Source organism: Phragmites australis, chromosome 14 (genome assembly GCF_958298935.1).
Source record: "Phragmites australis chromosome 14, lpPhrAust1.1, whole genome shotgun sequence".
Lineage (NCBI taxonomy): Eukaryota > Viridiplantae > Streptophyta > Magnoliopsida > Poales > Poaceae > Phragmites > Phragmites australis.
The window spans coordinates 23,809,256-23,824,980 of record NC_084934.1 but is presented as its reverse complement, the minus strand read 5'-3'; the positions used below and the strand labels follow the sequence as shown (position 1 = coordinate 23,824,980).

General features: G+C 47.3%; 3 protein-coding genes and 1 non-coding gene across 4 annotated transcripts; 1 reads left to right on the top strand and 3 right to left on the bottom strand.

The window, feature by feature from the left end:
- The first annotated feature begins 1,329 nt into the window (after window positions 1-1,329).
- Window positions 1,330-9,371, top strand: LOC133890662 (secretory carrier-associated membrane protein 1-like). The gene is made up of 13 exons (XM_062331138.1): window positions 1,330-1,584; window positions 1,913-1,975; window positions 2,072-2,176; window positions 2,298-2,360; window positions 2,666-2,699; window positions 3,301-3,423; window positions 4,022-4,084; window positions 4,171-4,264; window positions 4,367-4,412; window positions 8,334-8,401; window positions 8,810-8,858; window positions 8,965-9,030; window positions 9,120-9,371. Exons 1-13 carry the CDS (start codon window positions 1,531-1,533, stop codon window positions 9,204-9,206), a joined length of 915 nt encoding a protein of 304 aa, XP_062187122.1. The 5' UTR covers window positions 1,330-1,530; the 3' UTR covers window positions 9,207-9,371.
- LOC133891827 (small nucleolar RNA Z247) lies at window positions 7,253-7,391 on the bottom strand. Its single transcript, XR_009904284.1, has one exon. It is a non-coding gene; the product is annotated as a small nucleolar RNA Z247 (small nucleolar RNA).
- Window positions 9,372-9,524: 153 nt separating the features above from the next.
- LOC133890661 (internal alternative NAD(P)H-ubiquinone oxidoreductase A1, mitochondrial-like) lies at window positions 9,525-12,855 on the bottom strand. Its single transcript, XM_062331136.1, has 7 exons — window positions 12,599-12,855; window positions 11,267-11,969; window positions 10,951-11,164; window positions 10,678-10,838; window positions 10,487-10,552; window positions 9,916-10,374; window positions 9,525-9,818 (listed from the first exon to the last, which is right to left on the bottom strand). Exons 2-7 carry the CDS (start codon window positions 11,876-11,878, stop codon window positions 9,663-9,665), a joined length of 1,668 nt encoding a protein of 555 aa, XP_062187120.1. The 5' UTR covers window positions 11,879-11,969; window positions 12,599-12,855; the 3' UTR covers window positions 9,525-9,662.
- A 760-nt stretch (window positions 12,856-13,615) lies between these two features.
- LOC133890913 (uncharacterized) lies at window positions 13,616-14,579 on the bottom strand. Its single transcript, XM_062331540.1, has 2 exons — window positions 14,371-14,579; window positions 13,616-14,228 (listed from the first exon to the last, which is right to left on the bottom strand). The coding sequence occupies exons 1-2, from the start codon at window positions 14,383-14,385 to the stop codon at window positions 13,755-13,757; spliced, it is 489 nt and encodes a 162-aa protein (XP_062187524.1). The 5' UTR covers window positions 14,386-14,579; the 3' UTR covers window positions 13,616-13,754.
- Between the last annotated feature and the right edge of the window lie 1,146 nt (window positions 14,580-15,725).

Here is a 15,725-nt window from a genome sequence, read left to right as displayed (position 1 = left end):
AGAGGTCGTGTGGGAGCCCCGGGAAACTTGTGTACTTGGTTTGATGCTCGCCAATCCGGAGATGGAGAAGTGACAATCACTAGTGAGCACTTGAGTCTTGGGACTTAAGGGGGAGTGACATCCTTGTATGGATGCTCCAACGAGGATTAGTGGAGAGTGCCAACTCTTCGATACCTCGAAAAAAACTCGGTGTCCTCTTTCCCTACTCTTATTACATTCTGCATTTTGCTTCTAGCATTTTCTTCATGCAAGTTTCAATTCCGCACTTTACTTATGTTCTATATGCTTGCATGTTTGTACTTATCATTCTAGCTTGCTAGATCATCTAGTTGCTTTTATACATTCTAGGCTAAGGTTGCTCTTTATTTTAGAAATCGGTAGTTGGTTTAGTTTTTGATTTGTGCCCTATTCACCCCCTCTAGGGCCATTATATCCTTTCACTCGGCTAGTGCATCGTTGCCGGATGGTGCCGCCTCTTGGGCTAGCACTGCTATGGTAGGTATCGCCACCGGCGGTTGTGGGCATGGCATCGTTGATTTAAGCCCTAGGTGTGGCGCCGGACAAAGAGTGATGGAGATGCTAGATCTGGTAGGTCGTCGCACTGGATCCATTGGAATTGGAATCCTCATGTGTGAATGTCGGAGGAAGGTAATGCATCTCGCATTATAATGACCTTCAGTGCATGTTTCGTTTGCTCTTCTTCTCCGTTTTGTCGGCTCTGTTCTTCTCGCTCTAGGTCGATGAGCATTGAGCGTGCGACGCATCACATTGTTGTTGCTCTGTGCCCGGGGAACATTCAACCCAGGACGTCATCGTAGGCGACGGCCTCGCTCCGCTCCTTGTGATTGTTGGGGATGGCCGATTAGCATCACTGTAGAACAAAGATGCTGCTAATGTGTTGTAGTGCAAAATGTAATGATTAACAAAACTCAGTGAAACAATGGACTTGAGAATAAGATACTAAATCAGTTATATTCATTCCTTACACTTGTCACAAATATATATGCAGAGGGAAGGGGTCTCTCTGTGAGGAGATGGGCCACGTTGGATCAAGGATAGATACGTCACAAATATATATGCAGAGGGAAGGGGTCTCTCTGTGAGGAGATGGGCCACGTTGGATCAAGGATAGATACGTTAAATATTTATGTTTTTGTTCTAATGCGTGAGCTATTATTTTAAATGAGAGGATAATAATAGGGTTTTGTTTCACATACTCCAGTTTTATTTTATTTTATTTTAGTTTTCCTCATATTTTAACAAGTAGGCGGGCCCATGAGATATGGAGAAGGAACCGAATTTTGGTCCACGAGCGGTTACTGGTTGGGCAGGTCGTTCCGCGTGTGCGCGCACCGTCTTCACCGGCCTCTAACTGCTTCGCAAGACGTCAAAGGGAGAGGAAAGGAGACGACTCGCCACCGCATCTAGTCGGTGTCGGGGCCGTGCGCTGCTCCGTTTGGCAGGGCTCCTCGTCTCCTCATCACTCCGATCTCCATCGACATTGCCGGTGCGAGAAGCGGAGCGGAGCCGATGGCGGGGCGCTACGACGGCAACCCCTTCGAAGAGGACGTGAATCCTTTCTCGGTACGCGCGAACGAAGCCTCCACCCCCCTGCTTCTCCCCGCGATCTCACCATTGCCCGGGCGCAGATCTAGTCTCCTTATTTGTCTTCGTTTCCCGTCCAAGGAAATGGAGAGGCGTTCGGTCTTGTTTGGATCCGGCAGATCTGACAACTTCTCAGGGATGGATAAACACATCGTTCTCTTCTCTTTTTTCCCCTTGGCAATCTTACCATCACGGCATCACCGACGGTGCTACGGAATTTTTCTTGCTGGCACGATGATGCATTGGTGCCTGAACCCTCTTGTGTGCGCTCGAGATTGAAGTATTTTTTTGCTCTGTTACTTGGTAGGAACAAGCGCGCGGCAAGGCTGGCGGGCAGTCCAACTTCGGCGGCGGTGCGTTCTACATGCCGGTGAGTTCTATTCTTATGGCTTTTGATGTGTGCAGCCGGAGTTGGCGTTACTTTTGCTTGGCTGCTCACCGCCGTGTGATTTCTTCTGTAATGTAGAACCCCAGAAGTGTGCCTCCAGCGTCCAATTCACGGCTCTCGCCGCTTCCCCCTGAGCCTGCGGATTTCAGCGCCACCGTGGATATCCCTCTTGACTCATCAAAGGTGCGTATGAATGTCCGTTTTGTTCCGCATGTAGTAAGTACACCCAAAAGGAAATCCTCCTCATTGTGTGAGAATGTGTGCTTGGTGTTGCTTCGCGTTAATGTGTGTGTCGATGCTCCAGGACATGAAGAAAAGAGAGAAAGAGCTGCAAGCAAGGGAAGCAGAATTGAACAAGAGGGAGATGGTATGCTGCGCATACATGCATTCACGTCGCTCTTTCCATTGTGGTTATTACGATAAGACAATAATATTTTTAAAGCTCGAGATGGTTGGTTTAATTTTGCATTCCAAGCATCAATAGTTGGCAACTTAGGCTTAAATGCGAAGCATTTAGGATCAGAGGGCACTGTTTATTTCCCCTCTAGACTCCGCTTTGTGGCTGCAAAATGTATTATTCACTTGTGCTGTACTCTACTATAGTTGATGAGACCCTTTGGAAGTTTTTCCTGTTTCTGATTCTTACGTTGTTAACTCTCTTATACTGGTTAGGAGCTAAAAAGGAGAGAGGAGGCTGCAGCACGAGGTAAACGTTCATTGCTTTTCGTTTATCAATGACTCAGTAGAAACATTGTACCTTCATAGTATTTTTCACTTTTCTGATTGAAGGGAAAACAAGGTATGTGATATACCTAATGTTGTCATGTTAGAACTTATGGCATATTATGTTTTAAAGATACAGTAGGTAACGCTCTAGACAGAATTTTGTAAAGCATGTACAGCTACTGAGCTCAATTCCACTGGTGTATTAGCATAAGCTTTGGATAGTGCTCGTACCAAAGTTCTAGATTTGTCTTTTTTGGATATTCTATTTCTCTTTTATCAGTAACAAAACCGCAGTGTGTAATCCTTGTCTTTAAGGGTAATGTGGTCATGACACTAGATATAGGTATGTAACACCAGTATGGTTACTGAACATAAGAAACTTTGGGTGGCTTTCGTACATTCATTGAAAATTCTCAACAGGGCATTCGCATGAAGATTATTATGATCCATGTTTTTTTAACATAAAAGTTCCTATTTTTTGTTAAGTCGCTAAACATACACTTATTTGGTTTGACAGCTGGTATTGTTATTGAGGAGAAAAACTGGCCTCCTTTTCTGCCGCTCATCCATCATGATATCACTTGGTATTGTTATTGAGGAGAAAAACTGGCCTCCTTTTCTGCCGCTCATCCATCATGATATCACCAACGAGATACCGAGTCACCTTCAAAGAATGCAATACGTTGCATTTGCATCGTTTCTTGGTATGCTTCGATTCTCAAACTTCTGATGAAGAATATTCTGCTTTTTTATTGGAACAGTTGACGCATATCACCCATTTATTGGGGATGTTCTTTGAGTTCTACGTTTTGCATTTTTCAGTTGGCTGTATCTTGACCGTGAGATATGAACCTACTGTAAGATGGCCAAGGGATTTGGGCCAACCTTTGAGTCATGAACCCGACATTCCTGCAATGATTTTAGTCAAATGTGTTTTGCATCAAAACACAGATACTTTGATAGATACACTTCTTCAGTTTTTTCCAGAGCTTAAGTAATTAAATCAATATGTTAGCAGAGGCAATTATTAGTAGTTAAGTTCTTGTATGGCTGCATTCTCAATCCATGTTAATGAGATTTCTAAACCATAGGGAGAAGCTTTTAAGAAGATCATAATAATATTGAAACATTGCATTTTATTTCAAGTTCTACGAAGAAATAGCATTAAAAAATATACATATTTTTAGAGGTACAGATGGAAGGTCATATTAACATTAAATCTAATTAATTTGCATTTGAATTGTTGAATCATTTTATTTTGTTATCATAAAAAATAAGAAAGCTTTGTTTGGTATTGAAAAGGGTTGGTTTGCTGCCTCTTCTGGAACGTCATAGCAGTTACTTCAGCTTGGATCAAGGGGGAAGGTATACGTGAACCTCTTGGCATTGCCTGTGCTTCTATCAAATTATCTAATGCTTACTCCTTTTAGAATGACTTATCTATTTTTCAGGTGTGAAGATCTGGTTGCTGGCAATCATCTACTTCATCTCTGGTGTTCCTGGTGCATATGTTTTATGGTATCGCCCTCTGTATAATGCCATGAGGTAATTCTATCATTTTGTTTTGTGTATCTCTGTCATCCTTTTTTTGTTGTTGTTGTTGTGTGTGTATGGATAGGTAACATTTGCTGGAAACTTGTTTTGTAGGACTGATAGCGCATTGAAGTTTGGATTGTTCTTCTTGCTTTACTTGGTAAGTAAAGTAATAGGTAATCTAGAGGAGTGCAAATTCGGTTCTCAGATCAGCAAGTAATGCTGAAATAGCTTCTGAAGACATCCCTGTGACTATAATGTCATCAACATAGATCAACATAAAAATCTGTACACCTGACTTGGAATAGATAAATAAGGATGCATCTGACTTTGAGGCCTTAAAACCGAGATGAATTAATTTCGAGCTCAGCCTGGAATACCAAGCCCTTGGTGCCTGTTTTAGACCATAAATCGCCTTGTCTAGTCTACAAACATGATCAGGAATTTTGTCATTTATAAACCCAGGAGGTTGCTTCATGTACACCTCTTCCTCAAGAACACCATGAAGAAACGCATTCTGTACATCTAGCTGTCTTAAGCACCAACCTCTGGATACGGCTATAGACAGAACAAGGCGTATTGTAGCAATTTTCACCACTGGACTAAAGGTATCTTCATAATCAATGCCATACCTTTGCTTGAAGCCTTTTGCTACTAACCTTGCTTTATAGCGATCAATACTACCATCAGCCTTCCTTTTCACCTTGTAAACCCACTTACAGTCGATCAAGTTACTCCTTGGAACTGCTGGAACCAGCCGCCATGTTTTGTTCCTGTAGAGAGCTTCCAACTCTTCTTTCATAGCATTTTTCCAGCGAGTATCACCCAAGGCTTCATTCAGATTCTCAGGTTCACCTGTAGAGCAAAAATTCCCATATGGAATTGTGCCATCAGTACGTATAAATGGCTTAATAATACCACTTTGAAGACGAGTCCTGCGACGAAGGGAATGATAATCAGGTGGAGTTGAAAGAGGGCTTGGTGTAGGCGACCCAGTAGAGCTTGAAGATGTTCCAGTGGAAGTTGAAGTAGGCGCAGTAACACTTGAACTCGATGCTGTAGCAGATCCAGGCGACAATGATGTTCCTGTTGCAGGTTCAGGCGATTCCTGGGCAGAAACATCTTCACTGGATGGAATAGGTGACGCCAGTACTTGATCTGTGGTCTCTTCAGCATCCAGCCCAGCCGAAGGTTCAGCTGAACTGCCTCCAGGTGCACCAGAACCCGACAACTCCATGTTTCCGTCGCTGTTCTCCTGTGAAAACTGCACAACACTAGCTCCATCCTCAGCTTCATTAGTAATAATTGGATCAAAACGGTTTACATCCCCAGTACTATTCAAGAGATAATCAGGTAGGAGAAGGATTTCCTGCCTGAGACGAGTACCAGCATTCTCATGCAGTTTTTCAAAAGGAAAAACAGATTCATCAAAGACCACATCACGTGAGATATATACACGGCCAGTAGACACATCAAGGCACTTGAAGCCTTTGTGGAGAGAACTATATCCAAGAAAGACACATTGCTTGGATCGAAAAGCAAGTTTTCTCTCATTGAAAGGACGAAGGTTTGGCCAACAAGCACAACCAAAAATGCGCAGGGAAGAATAATCTGGCTTTTGCTGAAGAAGGAGTTCTACTGGCGTGTGATAGTCAATGACCTTTGTTGGGAGCAAATTTATGAGATAGGTGGCTGTGAGAAAAGCCTCATCCCAGAATTTCAAGGGCATAGCTGCATTTGCAAGAAGGGCAAGACCAACCTCAACAATGTGCCTATGCTTTCTTTCAGCCGAACCATTTTGCTGATGAGCATGTGGGCACGAAACTCTATGAGCAATGCCTATTTTCTGGAAAAAGGAGTTTAGTTTTTCATATTCACCCCCCAGTCGGTTTGCATAGAGAGAATCTTTCTATCGAATTTCCTTTCAACAAGATTATGAAAATTCAGGAAAACTTGAAAAACATCAGATCTGTTTTTCAGGAGATAAGTCCATGTATATCTACTGTAATCATCAATGAAGCTTACATAATAGGTGTGACGTCCCACAGACTCAGGCGCTGGACCCCACACATCTGAATGAATTAACTGAAGAGGGACAGTAGATATATTATTGGACTTGGAATAAGGTAACTGATGACTTTTAGCCCTTTGACAAGGGTCACAAACCGACTCACTATTACTATCAGAAAAAGATAACTGATTGTTCTTAAGCACATGTTTGACAATCTGAAAAGAGGGATGACCCAAGCGACTATGCCACCTAGAAGTAGAGGGCGGCTTGCTGACACTGCATGCTACTCTATTTTTGGGACTTTCGCCATCTTGAGGGCTGAAAAGAGGATAAAGGCCACCTTCACATCTTTCCTTGATGCATGACCTTCTTCGTTGCATGATCCTTTATGAGGAAAAAGTTTGGATGAAATTCAAGATAGACATCATTATCAGATGTTAGGCGATAGACAGAAGCAAGGCTTTTATGAGCACTAGGAACATGCAAGATATTTTTGAGATGAAGATTTCGTACTGGGGTATGTAAAGACGTATGACCAATATTACTAATTTTCATACCTGATCCACTAGCTGTGTGGACTTGATCATTGCCTCCATACTTGTCTCGTACTGTCATCTTCTCAAGTTCACTGGTAATGTGATCAGTAGCACCACTGTCAGCATACCAGTTTGTGTCAATTCCATAGGCGGCTACTCCTGAGTTGCTTGATCTGTTGCCTTGCTGATAATCTTCATCAAATCTGTGCCAGCACTCCATGGCAGTATGATTTGGCTTATCACAGATCTGACAGCGGGGCTTCATATTCTGTCCACCAGTCTTGACTCCATTGGATCCTCTGCCGCGGCCACCAGAGCCACGGCCTCCTCCACGGCCACACTGTTGACCACTGCCGCGGGAATTGAAGCCCCCATGGCCTCTGGAAGCAGAATTGGCCGACGATTGGAATTGGCCACTGCCGGCGTGCTGATCTTGAAGCATCTCAAGCCGGGATTCATAGGTGAGGAGTTGAGAGAACAGATCGCCAAGAGAGATAGGGTCTGTTCTGCTCAAAACAGAGGAAACAATAGGGTTGTAATCTGAATCAAGCCCAGAGAGTATAAAAGATACCAATTCATCATCTTCAACAGATTTTCCTGCAGCAGCAAGCTCATCTCCTATGGCCCTCATCTTGTTGTAGTAAGCTGCGATGTTCATGCTTCCCTTCTTGAGGCTTGCAAGTTGCATGCGCAGATTGGTCACTCGTGCGCGAGATTTCGCCGAGTACATAGCTTCTAGCGCCGCCCACACCTCTGCAGCAGATGCAAGCGTAGCGACCTGTGCCAATACCTCTTTGGAGAGGGAATTGACCAGGAAACCGAGTACTTGCTGGTCCTTGGCCAGCCAAGTCTCATAGGCCGGGTTGGATACCCGTTCCTTCTTGCCGTCCGTCGTCGTCACCTCCACTGTCTCTTCCGGCGCCTGGGAAGATCCATCAAGGATGCGGATCAGCTGAGCACCCCTGATTGGTGGGAGGACTTGCGCCTTCCATAGTAGGAAGTTGTCGCGCGTGAGTTTCTCTGATACAGGCTGCCCTAGAGGGGCAGAGCTTGGGGGGGGGGGGGGGGGGGCGGCAGAAGAGGGAGAGGCCATGGCGCTAGCTAGATGGGTTGAGGAAGAACGCTCTAATACCATAAAGTAATAGGTAATCTAGAGGTAAACGTGGCTGCCTTGCTTGGTCTGCCCACGGTTGCATGTTAATTATATAGGAAGGAGTCCCAAACCAATACAGAGTTAGAGTACAACTCGGTTACTAGAAGGACAGGTAATCCGGCTTCTTCCTATACATGGAGTCTATCTAAATTAGAACCGGTTACCTCCTTGCTAAGTATACCTGTGCGCCAAATATAGGTTTTACTTAATTACTCATGCCTTACTCATGCCGTGGCATGTTACATATATATATATATATATGTATGTTAATTCTAACAGTAAGTATTATGAGTCACTTACTGCATCCATGATTGTAGATGTCTAAAGTTCAATAATTTTAAACACGTATTAATATAATGCTTGAACCTCCTGCGCTGACAGCTCCACATTCTTTTCGTCGTATTTTCTGCTGTGGCTCCTCCTGTTGTCTTTGAGGGGAAATCATTGGCGTAAGTATCTTGCTTGTCTTTTTCATGTCTTGCGAACTATGAATACTGAAAGCCAGTGGTTTCCATAGACTTGCATTTGATGCAAATGTTTTTTTTGCTATGATGTATCAGTGACACAACCTCTATATTCGTGCACATTTTGTGTACCTGTAATATAACATTGATATTAAGGTACAGTTTAATTGGCTGTTGAGCATTATAGAACAAAGCTCCACTGCTACGTTTCCACTTATAACTGCACAACACTTTCATGGACCAACATAAAAAACATGATTTTAACTAATTTGGACAATGGGATCTCAATATATTGTGATCAATGCATACAAGGAGCAATAGATAGCTGAACTATTCATGTAGCAGCGTGTTGGATCCGTGTCATGAACTAACTTTGGTGTCGTACTCTTGCAGAGGAATCTTGCCGGCAATTGATCTTATCAGCAGGAATGCTTTGGTTGGGGTAAGCGCACCACCTTCTACATTCCCCTCCCCCACCCTCTGAGATATGCAGCTTTGAAACTTTTGATTGAAATTATCTTCATCCTATCCCTGTAATTATTCTGCAGATCTTCTACTTCATTGGATTTGGATTTTTCTGTCTCGAGTCGTTGCTCAGCATCTGGGTTATCCAGGTCAGTTTTTCCTATGAGCAACCGTTCCGATTTTTCAGAATTAACTTGATGTGAATTAGCTGAGCGCTTTTGGTTGCATGCATGTGCAGCAAGTGTACATGTACTTCAGAGGAAGCGGGAAGGCTGCAGAGATGAAGCGTGATGCAACAAGGGGTGCTCTTAGAGCAGCGTTTTAAGTGTGGTGCGGTACATTTCAGATGATAGTCCAGGCTGTGTGCCATAAACGAAGAATACATGTTTTTCCGTTTGTTGCTGACTGTCGGTAGGTTATCGTAATGCTACAGGTGACATTGTATGATTCACCATCTTTCAATCAATATACAGAATGTGCAGTTTTTACAGCGTTACTTATTCGATTTCTTCTTAGTTGCAATGTGGAGTGGAGCATGAATTATGTTTCATTATTGTAGAAAGCCATTTTTCATGATTTGTACAGTGATACTGGCAGAAGCACTCAAGGAGAAAGTAGCAAACAATCTACTAGGGCCAACGCATAAAGAAATAATGTTCATACTTATAGCCGTAAAAGTCAGTAGAATTTTCAGCACTTCGATGAACAAACAGGAATAAAAATGACAGCCAGTCTATCGCTCCTGTGGATTATACAGAGGAACACTGCCAGCTGCACCTCGTCAGCCTATCCTGGTGTTGTCCCTGCCAAACACGAGCGTCGTTGCCCAGTTCATCGCCACGTAGAACCTGTTTCTCCAGCTCACCACCCGCGTCAGGTACGCCGACCGCCACATCAGCCAGCTGACGAAACCCGCCATCGACACCCCCTTCGCATCCTGCAAAAACGATGGCCAAATTTTAGCACTAGTCTCATACCACATTTTGCACTGATCAAGTAACCAGAAGAGATTAATGGCGGCTCAGCGGCAGTGCCTTGTTCTCCCTCAGGTCGACGAGCGCCTTGTATCGCCCGACGGACGCCATGCTGCCGATGTGCTTGTACACGAACGGCTCGCCGAGATCAGCCTTGCCGGCGCAGTGCGCCTTGCCGCCGCTCTGCGCCGCGACCCTCCCCAGCAGCCGCGCCAGGTACCTGCCCTCCCGCTCCGCGACCTGCGCCAGCGCCGGGAGCACCGGCCGCCCTGTGCCCTCGAGGAAGCCCGCGCAATCGCCCAGCGCGAACACGTCTGGGGCGGAGGGCACGCGGAGCCACTCGTCCACGCCGATCCTCCCGCCGGGGGACTTGGGGACGCCCAGGGACCGGACGAACTTCGACGGGCCGACGCCCGTGGACCAGACCAGCAGGCCGTACGGGACGTGGGCGCCGTCGGTCAGGATGATCTCCGTTGGCTTCACCTCCTTCACTATGCCTCGCACCAACTTGACTCCGTACTGTCACCATAACAGAAGAAAAAGATTAAGCCTTGATCAGATCAGACCACGAGTAAACCTGCATTTGCATCTCATTGGCTCAGTGTCACACTGACAATGAAGCTTCAGCTACCTTTGACAGGTGATTCGTCGCGTACTGCCGCAGCCCGACGTCGAACGATGACAAGATCTCGTTTGCCTGCAGGCAGTGGACTTCAGAGGAGCAACTGGAAAGCCATTTCTTCCGGCGTCTTTTGTAGTACGATCCAGGCGAGATCATGCATGTCAGGCCATGAGCTATTGAGGTGAGGTGCAGATACTTACCTCGATGAGCGTGACCCTGACGTAGTCCTTGACGTGCGCGTACCTCTCCCGCACGTCGCGCGTGATGAAGTCGCTGAGCTCGCCGCTGAATTCAACTCCGGTGGGGCCTCCACCGACCACCACGCAGTGCAGAAGCCGTCTCTTCTCTTCCTCAGACAAGCCTAGAAACAATATATGCTCGATCATCACAGCCGAAGCTCGCAGTGCGCTAATTAACTAATGATCAATGCATTTTTTTTCCTTTTCGCGATGTGTGTGAACTGGTGTGGTTACCCGGGTTCTCGGAGACCATGAGGTTGGTGAGGAGCTTCCGCCGGATCTCCTGCGCGTGGCTCACCTCGCGGAGGAAGATGGCGTTCTCCTCGACACCCTTGATGTTGAAGGTCAGTGGCTCGGCGCCGCTGGCTATCACCAGCTTGTCGTATGCAATCTTGAAGTGGTACGGATCGCTAGGCAGCCCTTCACTGGACGCGGCCGTACAGTACACCTGCACGGACACAAGATCAAGAACACGCACCAGAATAAATTTCATCGGTGACGTGGCCAGTTGGGAGGAACAAGAGAAGCTTGCATTTTTCGCATGGCGCACCTCGTGCTTTCGGGTGTCGATGCCGGAGCAGGTCGCGAGGAAGAAGTAGGAGCCCGGGCTGGTGGCAAGCGCGGACTGGATGCGGTTGACGGGCTCGACGACGGAGCGGAACTCGAGCGTGCCGACGCAGGTCGACGCCAGCAGCGGCGTGAACACCATGTGGTTCCGCGGCGACACGCACACCACGTCGTAGGTGCGTGTGTCCACGTCCTTGAGGAGCCGGCACGCCGCCCACCCGGTGCCGAGCACCACCACGCGGGGCTTATCCTCGGGCCGCGTCGGACCGAGGCCCGGCATCTGGAGGTGCGCCGCGCCGTCGGGATCCTCGCCGTCCGAGGGCTCCACCGCTACCGCCGCGGGGGAGTGCAGCCTCGGGGCCGTCGTGTTGATACCTCTGCTCGGCGGCTGGACGTCATGGGCGGCGCCCGCGCGCCTGTTGGCGAGGCCCGTGAACGCGAGGCTGTGGAGCGACGACACGTGCTGGCCATGGCCACGGGACAGCGCGGTGGCATTGCTTAGCGCGAACGGCGCCGGCGTCGCGCCGCCCTCGGAGACGATCCTCGACAGGGACTGACACAGCTGGGAGCCCCTCCCGATCCTAGACCACGCCATCCGCGCGGCGCGCCTAGCACTACGTATCAGTTGGGAGGGAAACCTCAGTGCAAGAACTGCTTCAGCTGTGCAAGAAAAGAATCAGAAGAACCTGCAAACGAATGGTGCAAACTGCACTCAGCAATGCATGCATAATCAACGAGCAAAACTGCAAGACAATATATATCTGTGGAGAAGGAGCAGCGCAACGAAAAGAACATGAGGAATGCAACTTGGCTTTGCTTCGATTCGCTTTTTCTTTGCTGGGAAGTTGCGGTCCAAGGAAAAAGGACACGTCGATGTTGACCAGCCTCCCAGGAAATTGGAGCCGACGAACCCTACATCTACGAATTGTACTCCAAGTAAAACTCGTCAAACTGTTCCCCAAGAAATTAGGCGGAGAGAAGAACAACACTAGCATTTCGTTTGGTACGCTAGCTGAACATCTTTTGATTTTTCTTGGCCGGGCAAATCAGCACGACCGGCAGCACTGAACGCGCGCACCTACCGCATCCCAGGGAATATACGTACGGGTGGAGTCGTTGATACATGACGCAAGAAACAGAGAAAAGAAATGCGGCAGAACGGCGCTTTGCATCCGCCGCCGCCGGCCCGCGCGGTAGAGTTTGGTGGATCCAATCCCTTTATTTGCTCTCGCGTTACAAACCACACCCGGGCATTCGTCGGCGACCGGCCAGCCCAAATTCGCAGAAATACAAGGCAGGGTTCACGAAGAATTACCAGGCGTAAAATCAGAACAAAGGCGACGGGAGAATCGTCCTGCGACCCGTCGCCGTCACTTCGGTCGGACGAGGAATCCAGGATATGAACACGAGGCGATGAACAAGACAAGAGGTGTATTATATTAATATAGCTCCCAGATGGAAAGGGCTAGGGGATTGGAAAGGTCTGGAGCAAGAGCCGTGCGCGTGCTCTGTTCGTATCGATTCGCCCCTGACTTGCCGCTTGAGCTCGACTTGTGCAGCAAGAAGAAAGCGACCCACCCCACATGCACGGCCCGGCCCGGGTCCCTCGATATTTTGCTTGCTTCCCTTCCGCGCAGGCGCTGCATGCCGCTAGCCGCGCGAGGCTCCGTCCGCGCACGGCACAGCTGTCATGTGCGGTGCGCGGCGTGCGCCCCGGTCCGTCCGTCCATTGGCGCTGCTGAGATACTTGCGGTGCTGTGCGCGCGGACGGCTCGCCCCCCCCCCCCCCCCCGCCGTCCGCTGGTTGCAGAAAACGGAGAAACAAAACATCCCGTGAGACAATCATCATGGCTTGTTTCCCTCTCTCTCAAAAGAAAAAACATCATTTGTTCTTTTTATGTACAAATCGGACACGTTAACACTTATGCCTGTACACACCCACATGGGTGCATACGTCTAAAAAAATTAGAAGAGTATAATTTTAATACACATTTTAACTACTGAACGTACGTATATGTGCATATATTATTTTTTCTCAGGATTTAATTCTAATAAAATACAAACATCCATACCGAATCTAAAACTCAAACCTAATTAGATAGGTTACACCACAGGAACCGAGTACACGGTCATGTGCAGGAAGATCGCTAAACATCCTGTTTCTAAGGGATTTTGCGAGTATCATTTATCAAGCGCATGTATTTCTATGAACAATCGCGTGTAACGGGAAAAGAACAGGGTTGCACCAGATGAGCTCATCACGACCCCCCTTGTTGCTTTACCGAGACCTAACAGCTGATGAATCGATGATGGTTTTGTCCAGACAGAGGGGTAAGAGTGTTTCGTTTCAATCTCCTTTCTCGCGAGTCGACATGCTTCAGATCACGCAGGTCACGCAATGCACACCACGCTTTTGAACGCGCGGCGTGGCGTGCTTCAGAAACAAAGAGCTGCAACGGTGGTGGATGGGATCAGCGCGGCGGCTTGAAGATCTGGGAGTAGGGCGAGACGACGGCCTCCTGCACCATCCGCCTGGGGTTGCCGGGGTCAAGCCCCCACCGGACCTCGCTCATGTTGGGTGTCTCGACGAAGAGCATGGTGAACTCGCCCACCATCTCCGCGCGGCCGCGCCTCCCCGCGCGCAGCACGAGGCTGTTCCCCCTGTGGCACGAGAAGATGCCGCCCGTCAGCCGCACCATGTCGCCCGGCTCGAAGGCGCCGCACTCGCCGCCCCACAGCAGGAAGTGCGCCGCCGCGGTCTCGTCCGCCACCAGCGCCAGGCACGTCTCCTCCCCCGCTCGCCCTCCGTCGCGGGCCTGAGCGTGGGACGGCCGGGCCGCCGCCTTGTCGAGCACGATGAACGTCGTGTTCACGGTGTTGGTGGCCGCCGGGACCAGGTCCTTGAGCTTCACCGTCCCGCCTCCGCCGCTGCTGGTCGCGTCGGCCTGTAACAGGTTCCTATCAGGCATTTGATCGAACAAGTTGTGGACGTCCCGGATTTGCATATAGCAGGAGACAGGAGCCCACGGAACCAAACGCGTGATACGTGTGGCCGTAACAGGAAGGAGAGCAGAGAACGAGGCTCACCTCTCTCTTCGTCATGGGTGGCGCTTGGCTCGGGAACGCGACCCCCCGCCGCCGCCCAAGCGCTTCTTGTGCGTGTTGCGGATGCAATCGCACAGGGAACAGGCGGACTCGCCGCGCCCGAGCCTGAGATTTTTGCCGCGAGCTGAGGTCGGCACCTCCACGCGGTCGGTCGGTCGGTCACGCTGGGCCGTTCCGTGGGCCGTGCGCGAAGACCACACTTGAGAGCAGTGGCGGAGCCGAGTAAAATTAGATAGCCTGGACAAACTTATAAAGCAATAATTTATTACTAAAAATATGATCAAATTTATAAAGCATCATGAGGTCATAAAATAAGATCTGAGCTGTACAATCTGCACCTAAAAGGGCTGCACTGCACGTTCTAAAGTTAACACTACACTGCACTTTTTAACGATAAATTTTAAGTTTTCGTTCAGAACCTCGGCTACCGGTGTAGTCCAAAGATTCTAATAATGAATAATCATATAAAAGAGATATAAAGTAAGAGAAAAGTTTTCTCATTTTTATTCATCTATGTTTATAACGAGGGTTCTGTCTCGTATATATAGTATCAAAAATCTATAAGAGATATAATTAAATCTTTTAAGAGATTGATACGGACCCATAATTAATTGTAAAACTTCAGGTTTCCTAACACTCCTCCTTGTCACTTCTCTCAAAATGCATATGTCTCATCAAAACTCCCCCCCAAAACCTAATGAGAAAATTGAGAGAGAGTACATAGCTCGCGATATGATAACACGAATTACCTCATTAAAAACTTTATTATGAGAAAATTTAGGAAAAATCATCTAAGAGAAAAAAGTACAATCCACCCAAAATGTATTATATAATCTTCATGATTGACTTTGGATATTTAATCTTCTTGACTAAGATTTCATTACTCATATCGGTATTATGTGAAAAAAAAGTTCCCCCTAAAATGTGTAACTATCTAAGTATTATCATCCCAATACTACGAACACATCTTTCAAAACTAGATGCAGGAAGACATTTAGTGAATGAATCTGTAATATTTTTACATGATTTGATATGTATTACTTTTATTTCATTCATTTTTTGCAATTCACGAGCATAAATAACTTGAGGTTGATATGCTTCGTTAAGTTGTTTTTCACATATCCTGATTGCACTTGTGTAATCCATGCAACATTATTTTCATAGATAATGGTGGGGGTATTAGTAATGTTCAAATCACATGACTGTTGGATATGATTGACCACTCTTCTATGTCATGCGCATTTCTGTGCGGCTTCATATAAAGTTATTATTTTCAAGTGGTTCGTTGAAGTAGATACAAGACTGCTTTGATGATGTTCAGGATATTGCAGTTCTAC

What these genes read in the sequence shown, in the direction of transcription:
- LOC133890661 (XM_062331136.1), bottom strand. Translation starts at nt 11,878, where the DNA reads ATGGCGTGGTCTAGGATCGGGAGGGGCTCCCAGCTGTGTCAGTCCCTG. An exon ending in TCGACACCCGAAAGCACGAG is followed by an intron (nt 11,165 to 11,266) that starts GTGCGCCATGCG and finishes GTGTCCGTGCAG; the next exon opens with GTGTACTGTACGGCCGCGTC. An exon ending in CATGGTCTCCGAGAACCCGG is followed by an intron (nt 10,839 to 10,950) that starts GTAACCACACCA and finishes TATTGTTTCTAG; the next exon opens with GCTTGTCTGAGGAAGAGAAG.
- LOC133890662 (XM_062331138.1), top strand. Translation starts at nt 1,531, where the DNA reads ATGGCGGGGCGCTACGACGGCAACCCCTTCGAAGAGGACGTGAATCCT. An exon ending in TCCCTCTTGACTCATCAAAG is followed by an intron (nt 2,177 to 2,297) that starts GTGCGTATGAAT and finishes TCGATGCTCCAG; the next exon opens with GACATGAAGAAAAGAGAGAA. An exon ending in AGCTTGGATCAAGGGGGAAG is followed by an intron (nt 4,085 to 4,170) that starts GTATACGTGAAC and finishes TCTATTTTTCAG; the next exon opens with GTGTGAAGATCTGGTTGCTG.